Source organism: Acomys minous, assembly GCF_964271855.1.
Source record: "Acomys minous genome assembly, chromosome: 2".
NCBI classification, from domain to species: Eukaryota; Metazoa; Chordata; class Mammalia; order Rodentia; family Muridae; genus Acomys; species Acomys minous.
In genome coordinates, this window is record NC_140484.1 from 138,302,973 (window position 1) to 138,315,368 (window position 12,396).

The 12,396-nt window shown below is 38.2% G+C and overlaps 1 protein-coding gene across 1 annotated transcript; it reads right to left on the reverse strand.

The window, feature by feature from the left end:
* Positions 1-8,701: 8,701 nt before the first annotated feature.
* Positions 8,702-9,646, reverse strand: LOC311592837 (olfactory receptor 5P6-like; the record flags this gene model as incomplete). Its single annotated transcript, XM_084773687.1, is given in 2 exon segments — positions 8,702-9,139; positions 9,143-9,646. Coding segments are annotated over 2 exon segments (942 nt in total).
* Positions 9,647-12,396: the final 2,750 nt, after the last annotated feature.

The window sequence follows — 12,396 nt, forward strand, 5'->3', positions numbered from 1 at the left end:
CCGACATCATGATAAATGGGAAAAAACTCGAATAATTGCCACAAAAATCAGGAACAAGAAAAGTATGTCTATTCTCTCGTGTCCTGCCTAATATAGTGCTTAAAGTCTTAACTAGACTAATAAAATAATTGAAAAGGAAAACAGAAATACGACTCAAAATATTCTGTTTTGATGTCATGTCTAAAAGACCCCAATGACTCCACCAAAAATGATGATAACGAACTAAGCCTCTGAAACTGTAAGCTAGCTCCGATTAAATGTTTTCCTTGATAAGATCTGCCTCGGTCATGGTGTCTCTTCACAGCAATGAAAACCCAAACTTGGACACACACACAGAGGAGAAGAGTGAGAAAGGGAAGGAGGGAGAATGGGAGGGAGGGAAGAAAATTTAAATGTAGGTCTTGTACATGAGAGAAAATATGGAATATTTGTCTGTATGAATATACTTTTGCTATCCTTTATGAATTCCAGTTCCATCTCGTTCCTGTGGATGCCAAGATTTCTTAATGGCTCGATGAAGTTCCATTGTTTATATATATATATTTTTGTTGTGTTCAACTGCTGATGGACATCTAGGCTAGCTCTGTTTTCTCATTATTGAGATTAGTTTAGCATTAACACGGATATTCAAGTGTCTTTCCAGTATATTGACATAAAGGCTTTTACGGTATATCCAAGGGTGGTATGGGTAGGCCATATGATAGTGGTAGTTGTTAGTAAAGTCTTTATTTATTTACATGGTGATAGCACAAAGTAAAATCCCCACCAGCAGGTCGAGTTCATCTTTTTTCACATCCTAACCAGCATTTGCTATCTTTGCTTTCTTTTGTTCCTTTCTTTCTCTTTTTATTAACAGTTTTTATTTTTACATATATGTTTATATTATTACACATATATACAATAAACTACCTACAGAAAGAAGAACCATGACACAATCAGGAATTATATAAATGTTACATTTTTAGTGTTTTGACTATTTGTATTTGACATCCTTGAAGAAAACACCTTTCCTATCTTGGTGTATCTAAAATTCTGAATGTAAATCAATCTCCATCACGTCTTCTTATTATCAGCCTAAAACATCTATCTAGACTTAAAAACATCTTAACTCCTAAACAATTAAGCTTCATTGTAAAAGTAAGCTACCTGGTCTTCAACCCTCTCAGAGACTTGAGAAAGAATAAACTTCATTACCTGAGTATGTGGGAGTGGAAGTTAGTAGCTTTCCAAATGAGATGACAGAGACAGTTTGCTACCTGAATAGTCACCCCAAACTCTCTCTTACATTGGAGCACCTTCTTCAGCCTCCTGGCTCAATATATCTGACAAACATATTTGTGAAGCAGGAACTATTGAGGAATTCTTTACCCTGTCTTGGCAGAGTTTGGCTATCAACTCTGCCTGCATCCAAGCTTCTCCTTTTTTAGACAGAATTCTGTCTGTGGTAGAAATGAAGACATTTTCACTGTGGCTTCTTTGTTACATTTGAAGCCATCTCCATAAGAAGGTTCTTTGATGCTCATCATCCTCTTTGAGGTAGGCTGTGTTTTGCCCAGAGTTAACCGGTCTGATTGTCAGTGAATCTTTAAATTAATAAAAACATTTTAAAATGCCATATTCTATACGTCTTTGAGGTTTTTGAAGACCTTATCTATTTTTCCTTACCTTTCTAGTCAATCATATCTATCTGTTGCGCCTAAGATGTATATTCTTGTGATAAAAATAGGCCAGTAATTGATATGACTATGATTTGATCAACTAACAATTAACTTTAGTAATGGCTATCTGACTTGGGTAAGATTGATTCTGAAAGCAGTTTTGATTTATGTTTCCTTAATGGCTAAGGATGTTAAAAAAATTCATCCGTTTATTTGAAATTCTTTTGATATCAGTTTATTTATCTCAGTAGTTCCTTTGTTGACTTAATAATAATTATTTTTAGTATTTAAAATTTACAGTTCTTTATATATTCTGGGTAGTAATCCACTTTCTATTGCAGTACAGTTGGGTACACTATTGAATTTTTTGCATTACGTGTGTTATCTTTTTGCTCTGATATCAACCCTTCCACTATGCATCTGTTTTAGATTTCATATAATCCTACTGGTTAATGATTGAGATTCTTATGACTTTATCTTGAGGACTTGCTTTTGAAGGCTCTATCAGGGGAGTGTAGCCCCACATGTGTCCTTGACTGAAGGGATGGTCTTCCTCTTTGAATGAATGCACAGCTTTGGGCAAATGAACATGCGTCAGTTATGGAGAAAGGCAGCACCTGCTAGCCAGACAGATCAGTGGAATCATCCTTGGTGACAGATGCTACAGACCAAATTGTCCTTGCAGCTACTACTATATCTTGAAATATTTTCTTTATTTTGGTCTCTCCCATTCAAAGTTTCAGTTGTTATATTAAGTTTTGATCTATTTTGAATAGATTTCTGTGGGAGTGAAAGATATGGATCTGGTTTCACTCCTCAGTATGTGGAAGTCCAATTAAGCCAGCACCACTTGTTAAAGAGCCTATCTTTTCTCTAATGTATGAATTTGATATCTTTATCAAAAGACTGTGGTACATCTACACTATGGAATACTACTCAGCTATTAAAAACAAGGAATTTCCAAAATTTGTGGACAAATGAATTGAACTAGAAATTGTCATAATGAGTGAGTTCACACAGAAGCAAAAAGAGCTAAATGGTATATACTCACTTATATCGAGACACTAGTCCAAAGTGTACGTCCCCATGAAAAATTGTACCTACCAGGAAAGTGGGTAAGAGGGGAGGACATCCTATTGAGACTTTAGGTGTGAGAAGCCTGGGAGAATGAGGAAATAGAAGGATCCAGCGGGTCCTGGAAAACTACAGGTGAGTCTGGGCCCTGGGGTCCTCCGCAAACTATGGCAACAGCCAAGGAAAAAATAGGCAGTAAACCTCGAACCCCTACCCAGACTAGCCGATGGTCAGGACATTCTCCACTGGTGAGTGGAGAAGGAGATCTAACTTTCACACAAACTCTGGTGCCCCATATTTGAACATGTCCCTTGGATGGAGATGCCTGGTGGCACTCAGAGGAAAGATAATAGGTCACCAAGGAGAGACTTGATACCCTATGAGCATATACAGGGGGAGGAGGTCCCCCTCAGTCACAGACATAGGGGAGGGGAGTAGGGGGGAAGTGGGAGGAAGGGAGGAATGGGAGGATACAAGGGATGGGCTAACAACTGAGATGTAATATGAATAAATTAATAAAAAAAGTTAGGCTGTAGCTGTATAGACTATTCCTATAAATAACCCCTCTCCTCTATTCCATGGCGTTACATGTCTGGTTTTGTACCTCTTTCACTCTGGTTTTTTATTTATTTAGTAATCGTGTGTGTGTGTGTGTGTGTGTGTGTGTGTGTGTGTGTGTGTGTGTGTGCGTGTGTGTGTGTGTGAGTGTGCAGGCACACACATGTATGGGTGCACATGCGCACCTCTGAATGCTCATGTATCCTGGTAGTTTGTATTGTGTGTGTATCTGAATGTATTGCATACACATGGATATATGGGTGCCTATGCTTTTACATGTATATGTAGGTGCCAGATCAGGATGTTGGGCGTCTGTTGTAAAGGTTATTAATATTTAATATTGAGTTACAGTTTTAATAAATCAGCATTACTCCTTAACCAGCTTGATACCCAAATAATCACACAGAGAGACTAGGATTCATTTAATTAGCTTTGAGCACAATACTGTGCAATACTGGTATAGTTTCTTCTCATTCAGATTTCCCCCATTATGCTTGCATTTTACTCATATCCTAGGTCTAGTTCATAATAGCCATGATGATAGAACAATTTAAGTGTTCACCAGTGAAACAACAGAGGATAATGTGGCAGGTGAATGCAATGGATTACTTTTCATGCTTCAAGAGAAGAAAATGGTATAATTTGCAAGAATATGAATGGGACTAGAGCAAGTCTTCTATATGAAATAAGCTATATACCACATGATCTCACTTGTATGTGAAATCTTAAAGAGTCAATCTACTAAAAGCAGAGTAGAAAAGTATGTGAGAGATGCTGAGGGGACCCAGAGGGGCAAAAAGAGATGCTGAACAGGAAACAAAGTTGTAGTTAAGCTGAAGAGGTGAGCTCTAATGGCCGATTGCACTGTTTAAATATCACAGCTAAGGTATAGCACATATCACAATTGCAAAAAAATGGGATTTTTAAGTTTTCACCATGAAAAGTAAACTGATAAACTGTTATATCATAGTTTAACCACCATATAATGAATAATAGATTAAAATACCACATTGCAACCATGTGGTATATATGTATATATAAAATGTGAATTAAAATAAGTTAACAAATCAATTAAATATTGATGATATTTTTTAAATGGTTAGGTTTGATTCTATACTAGAGACCCAATGCTAAAATTTACCCCTCCTACAGAACCCCCTTTTAAAAAAACTGTAAGAACTGGTAAACATCTGAAAAACAGCAGGGTACAAAATTAACACACCAAATTTATTACCTTTTATTTGTTCAGATAGCAAATTTCCTGGGAAAGAAGCCAGAGAAACAATTCTATTCACAATAGCAACTATAATTCTTCGGAATAAACCTGACAAAGGAAAAGAGAGACTTCAAAAATGAAAAAGTTAACATACTGAACAAAGAATTCAAAGAAAATTATCCAAGGTCAGAAATATCCCCCATGTTCATGCCTTACACAAATCTTGTGAAAAGCCCATTTACACTCAAAGCAAAGCCAGATAAAATTCCCATGACATTCTTTACAGAAATAGAAGAAATATTAATTATAATTCACATGGAAACAAGAATACCATAATAGCCAAGGCAATCCTGAACAAAGTAAATTATGTTGGAGGCATTTTTTTTGCAGTATCTGATTTTAAGCTGTAGCATTAAGAGGCATTTCAATAAAACAACATAACACTGGCACAAAAACAGATATGTAGAACAATGGAATAGATTGGAAGATGTAAATGTAAGTACATACATCTATAGCTACTTGGTTTTTTTTTTGACAGATTACAAGAATAAACAGTAGAGAAAAATTGTGTCAACAAATTGTGCGGGGGAACTTATTTCTCTATGTGCAGAAAAAGAAATTGCATCTTTATTCTTCATCCAGTACAGGAATCAACTCCAAGATCACGTGGAAATAGCACACTTACCACCCAGCTTAATAACATGAATTAAATTCCTGGAAGACACCCTGTTGAAGGAGAGAACAGTGTTTTTTAAGTTGTTCTCTGAGATCTACAAGTTTGACTGTATGTGTGTATGTGTGTTTGCATTCAATAAAGAAAGGTTAAAAAATAAACTCTCTATGAGTCATGTATCACAATGCTGAGTGTAACCTCACAATGCTCCATGGTACCAACACAATGTCACCTTGTATGTGATATCACACCAGCAGCGCTGTCACAATTTGACTGGGTCATCAAAAAATTCTTCTATGACATCTTAGTGCTCTACTGTGACACCACAATAGCACATTGAAACTTCATAGTTCTTTTTTTTTGTCAGCAAAATCAATTTCATTGTTATTTAAATCTATGTTTATGTGCCCATGTACATGTCTTCTGTTGCACACAAAGGCTAAAAGACAGAATCAGATGCCTTGTTTCTGGAGGCGCAGGTAGTTGTGAGCTGCTCATTATGGGTGCTGAGAACAGAGCTACAGTCCTAATAGTTTTTATTCTTTCTTATTTTTTTAAATTAAAAAATTAAAAATTTATTTATTTTGTAAATAAAAATTAAATATTAAAAATGGTAGGCATGCTCAGCTGCAGAAACATTTCTCTAACCACATCTTTACAACTCTGCATGTGATATCATGACTCTATAACGCCAGTGGAATCTTGCTTTATGATATCACAGCTCCACTGTTACAACACTATGCCCCACTGTGACATTAAAATGCTCAATTTTACACAACAGTGATCAATAGTGGTACATTGTGGTCTTACAAGTCCGTTGTGGAATAAAATGCTCCACTCTGGCAACACAATGTTGCACTGTGGTATTGTAATCCTTCACAAAGCATTACAATCCTTTACTGTGCTATGATAATGCTATTTTCACACCAAAACCCTCTCTTGCACTATCGTGAAGATACACTATGTATTTACTTCCCCACTGTGTCATTGTAACATTATGCCATGCCATCCCAATGCTACATAAGCTATCACAGTTATTAATGTGCTATGAAAATACACTATTATATGATAAATATCAATTATGATATCACAATATTGCACTATGGCTTTCTCAGGTACATGGTGACATCTCCTAGCTCGATAAATGGCTAATAAACATTTAAAAACAATTCAACATCATTAGCCAGGAGAATGCAGATTAAATATATTTTGAGAGTTCATCTAAACCCAGTACATTTGGGTGCTATCTAGAAGACAAATGAAAACCGATATTAGCTCAATTGTGAAGTAAGGGGAACTTTTGTTTACTGTTGGGAGGAGTGTAGTGGGTGCAGCCACTACAGAAATCAGCATGGAGGTTTTTCAAAAACCTAAAACTAGAACCCCCTAATTGTACCAACGCCTGGCATATACCTAAGGACTCTGTGACCTATGACAGAAATACTTACACATCTATGTTCATTCCTGTTTTAATCAGTATACCTAGGAAATGGAATAGGCCTAAATATTCATAAACAGATAAATGAATAATGAAAATTATATGTGTACACATATCTATGGGAGAATATGATCAAATACATTTCATTTAGAATAATTTGAGTTAAAAATTAAAAGTAAAGCATGTGCAGGAAATAAAAGAATTTGGGAAAAAAACACCGGGTTAGTTAAAACAGAATAAAACCTATGAAATATGTCTTTGATATTGGCTATGGTAATAATATTGCTTTTCTGTTTGACACCAAAAGCTCAAATAACAAAATCAGACACAAACAAATGCTACTTCATTCAACTAATAAATACTTTACATATCAAAGAGGACAACACAGAGAAAGGAAAGGCAGTGAACAGATTTGGAGAAAACATTTGGTAACTGATATATGATTAAACTTAACATCTGAACAGATAAGGAAATATCAGAATTCAATAAATAGCAAGAAAAAATAATTTAATTTTAAAGTTGGCCGAGAACTAGATGACATTTCTCTACAGAAGATATACAAATGGCAATGAGAATTTAAAAATTGTTAATGTCCACAGTCATCAGAAACAGTATAGCCAATCAAAAGCTCTTGTCAAAGCCTGTAGTGAAATTCCTGAGGGCAAGGTGAACATCTGAGGCTCTCTGGGACTTATTATCACCAGTCTACAGTGCTCCCCTCACTCCCAGGAGTTGATCCAGATTGCAGCAGTCAGCAAGAACATGCTCTTGTTATTCACTTTCTCATATTTCCTTCTCTTGTTTAAGCATCCTTTGCAAATGAGAGCTGGATTTGGATCAATGATGCTAATGTGTAGCTCTCTCTCTATGTAAACGTAGAAATTGATTTTGACACACACGCACGCACACACACACACACACACACACACACACACAAAGACAAGTGACAAGTGTTGATGAGAGTAGGGAAAACAAAATCCTAATACAGTGCTGCTATGGACATAATTGACATGGGCATTATGTAAAATATATAGAAGTTTTGAAAAAGCAAAAAGTAGAGCTTTCATGTGACCTAACAATGTCACATAGCAATTCCTCTTACGGGTACACACCTAAATGAAAGTAAGTCAGCAACGCATGAGGATCTCTCATTCAGAAAATCAGTTTCAGTTAGGATACTCAAGATACAGAAGCAACTTAAGTGTCTGTCAGCAATGAATGTACAAAGAAATTAAAGCATACATACACATGCACATGTGCGTGTGCGCGCGCGCGCGCGCGCACACACACACACACACACACACACACACACACAAGATTATTCATCCTCAACAGAGTTTCTTTCTCCTGTAGAAATATGGATGGAATTTGAATTCATTGTGCTATTGAGATTAATTCAGGTGCAGAAAGAGCAACATTTCAGAATCACAGTTAGACACGAAATTCTTTAAAGTTCAGACTCACAGAGAGGGCACACTGTTATCAGCCAGGAGGCATGGACAGTAATTATATAAACTTCAATGATATAAAATGAATGTCTGGTGAATATCTACTGAACTGCGAGAGATAGTTACTAATTATTTTGTTTTTTATTTTTAAAGGTAGTCTTAGAAAGTAACCTGCTAACTCTTTTTTAAAATGATTTATTTATTTATTATGCATACAGTGCTCTGTCTGCATGTACACCTGCACACTGGAAGAGGATATCAGATCACATTACAGAAGGTGGTGACCCACCATGTACTTGCCGGGAATTGAACACAGGACCTCTGGAAGGGCAGCCAGTGCTCTTAACCGCTGAGCTGTCTCTCCAGCCCCTAACATTTTATTAATGCTATAAATTTGCTTGAAGACAAGATTGCAAATATTTCTAACACAAAAGATGTGATATTATACATGTGCTAATTTCTATGACTTGATATTTCTCAAGTGCAGAGGAAAGCACACTGCAGCAGAGCTACTTCATGCGAAGCGGTCTTGAGGTAGTGAAGAATGCTGGTGTATTAAAAGTTTCAAAGGAAAAAATATTTAGTAGAGTTTAGTGTATTATTATAATAACACAACCAACAGAATGACAGATATCTCTAAGAAAATATTTTCCTGCCTATCTGTCTCTTCAGAGCACCCTTAATCTCATTACTTCTGAGGCTGTAGATGAGGGGGTTCAACATGGGGATCACCACCATGTAGAACACAGACACCACCTTGTTCTGGTCAGTGGAGTAGGTGGACTTGGGCATCACATAGATGAATGTGATGGTTCCATAGAACAGAGTGACTGCAGTGAGGTGGGAGGTGCAGGTGGAGAAGGCCTTGTGACGGCCCTCAGTGGAGCGCATCTTTAGGATGGTGATGAGGATGTAGATGTAGGAGACGGCTATGACAAACACTGTCACCATAATGATGGATCCAGCTGTGAATGAGGGAACAACTGCAGGGACACTGACATCAGAACAGGACAGCTCTATTAATGGAGCAAAATCACAGAAAAAGTGATTGACTTCATTGGGTCCACAGAAGACTCATGAATAGAAACATATGGTAAAAGAAAAACTGTCAAGAAAACCACTTATGTAAGCAATTAGGAGCAATTGGACACAGACTTGTGTGGACATTTTGGTGGAATAAAGCAATGGGTTGCAGATTGCCACGAAGCGATCATAAGCCATGGCCGCCAGAAGGAAGCACTCAGTTGATCCAAAGAAAACAGCTGAGCCAAGCTGTATGCCACACCCTAGGTATGTAATCATATTTTTCTTCATCAGGAAGTTGACAAGCATATTGGGTGTGACAGAAGATGAGTAGCCTACGTCAACAGTAGCCAAGTGGCTGAGAAAAAAGTACATGGGGTGATGGAGCTGGGAAGAAGCTCTGATGAGAAGGATGGTGCTGAGATTCCCAGACACAGTCACCAGGTAGATGCACAGGATGATGGTGAAGAGGATGACTCTAAGGACGGGGTCATCTGTTAAGCCCAATAAAATGAACTCTGTCACTGCAGTGTGGTTACCATCCTCCAGGAAAGCCATGGGACAGTGTAGCTGCTGCCAGGTCAAGCCTGTGGTGAAGAAATTACAGAAAGGTATTTATAAATATATCATTTCCTTTAGTTCATAGATGGATGTTATTATAAATGAATTCATTATTAAAAACTGCATTTCCAATTAATTAAAAAATGTCATAAAGGTCTAAACAGAAATCTTGACAGAAGACTCTCTAATGCAGAGAAACACTTAAAGAAATGTTTGCTATGCTTAGTCATCAGATAAATGCAAATCAGAATGACTCTGAGATTCCATCTTACACTTGTCAGAATGGCTAAAATAGAAAACTCATACCATAGTTCATGCTGATGAGGATGTGGAGCAAGGGGAACACTCCTCCAGTTCTGGTGGGAGTGTAAACTTGTTTAGAATCCGAACCACTGTGGAAATCAATTAAAGGTTTCTCAGAGAATTGAGACACAGCCTTATCACTCCTGGGCATATACCCAAAAGGAGCTCCACCATACCGCAAGGCCATTTGCTCAGCTATGCTCATAGCAGCTGTATTCATAATAACCAGGAACTGGAAACAACCTAGATGTCCCTCAGCTGAAGAATGGCTAAAGAAAATGTTGTATATTTACACAATGAAGTATTACTCAGGCATAAAAACAATGATATCTTGGTCTTCATGTGGGTCCCTTAGCAACTGGAGTGGGGCCTGCCACTGGCATGGACTTAGTTGCCTGCTATTAGATCACTTTCCCCAGCTGGGAAGCCTTTTCTGGCCTCAGTGGAAGAGAAAACACTTAATCTTGATGCAACACAAAGTGGGGAAGTAGGATGGCAGAAGGTGGTGGGGGGAAGAGGAGGGCCTCCCTTCTCTGAAAAGAAGGGGAGGAGGAATGTGGGAAGAGTGTGGCAGGGTGGAATTAGGAGGAGAGAAGGGAGGGCCTTGTGATCCCTATGTAAAGCGAGTAAATAAATACATTAAAAAGAAAACAAATGAACAAAATGACACAATTAAATTTTTTAGGCAAATAGACAGAACTAGAATATAACAGCCAGAATGGAGTAACCCAGACCCAGAAAGACACATACATATGGCATGTATTGGCTCATACATGGACAGTAGGCATAAAGTACAGGATAACCATGCTACAAACTACAGACCTGATAACAAGGAGGGCAAAAGGGAAGATTCTGGAATCTCATTGAAAAGGAGAAGTAGATTAGATATTGAGGGAGGATGGAAGGAGGGGACTGGGTCGGGAAGGAGTGGGGATAAGAAGAGTGTGGATGAGGTGAGGGAGGACATAGGAGAGAGTACTGGAAGAGACAACTGGATTGGGTTAGAGAGGCATCTCTGGAAAGATCTAGAAACCTCAAACAATAGAAACTCCCAGGAATCTATGAGGGTGATCCCAGTTAAGATTCGTAGCATTATGCTTGTCATTTTGCCAGTGTTGAGTATGTTGCACACTTTGCGAGTATGATGGGCAAGGAACAACTACCATTGTTTCCATGTAAGTTTTTATTCTAAACATATTAATATTAGGTTTTACTACATTATTGCAATATGACCCCTAGTTCGTCATTTGCCTTTCAGTCTGATACTAGTTTGTGTGTGTGTGTTTGTGTGTGTGTGTGTGTGTGTGTGTGTGTGTAGGGACGGGTTCCCAGAGCCTAAGAAGCTCTGTAACCTCTGGTCTATGGATTTGATTTCTGGAATAGATTATAAGGAAGTGATATTAAGTGAGCTCAAGGATTTAAATACACAGTTGTTTGCTAAGACACCACTTATGAGAGCAAGCCAAGTGTCTACCATGTGGAGAACGATTAGAGAAATTAGAGTAAGCCCATGCAGCAGAATACAATGTCGCTATTAAAATGACAGACACTAGAAAAAAAGAAAAGACTCATAGCAATGGGGAATTTGGAGCTTCAACTGACCATCTTCTGTAACCAGGCAAGTCTTCCAATGGAATGATTGAGACTCCAACCCAGTCACAAAACCTTAGACCAAAAATTTTCCTGTTTACAAGATGTACAGGGGTAAAAGATGAAGCGTAATTTGAGAGAAAGGCCAATCGGTGACTGGCCAGCTTGAGACTCATGCCATGAAAGGGAGCCCGCCTCTGATATTATTAATGATATTCTGCTATACTGGCAGACAGGAGCCTAGCATAAATGTCATCAGAGAAGTTTCACCAGCAACTGATGGAAACTGATGCAGGGACCCACAGACAAACATGAAGTGCAGCTTGGGGAATCCTGTGGAAGAGGGTGAGGGAGGATTGATGGAGCCAGAGGGGCCAAGGACACCACAAGACATCCTACCAAATCAACTAACCTGGACCCAAACATACTCATAGATTTGAACTGCCAACCAGAGAGCATGAATGGGATGAACCTAAGCCCTCTGCACACATGCAACGGATGTGCAGCTTAGTCCTCATGTGGGACTCCTAACAGCAAAAGCCAGGGCTGTCTCTGATTCTGTTGCCTCCCTTTGGATCCCTTTGCTCTTACTGGGCTTGCAAGTCTAGACACAATAAAAGATGCGTTTAGTCTTGCGGCAACTTGATATGCCAAGGTTAGTTGATATCCATGGGAGGTTTCTCCTTTTCTGAGGAGAAGAGAAGGCATCGATGATGGGAGGTGAGGTGAGAGGAAGGGACTGGGAGGAGAGGAGAGATGGGAAACTGTGATATGGATATAAATTAAATAAATAACTCAATAAAAAATAGCAAGTGGCACCAAACACAATTATCCAAAACGCTAAGAATGTAACA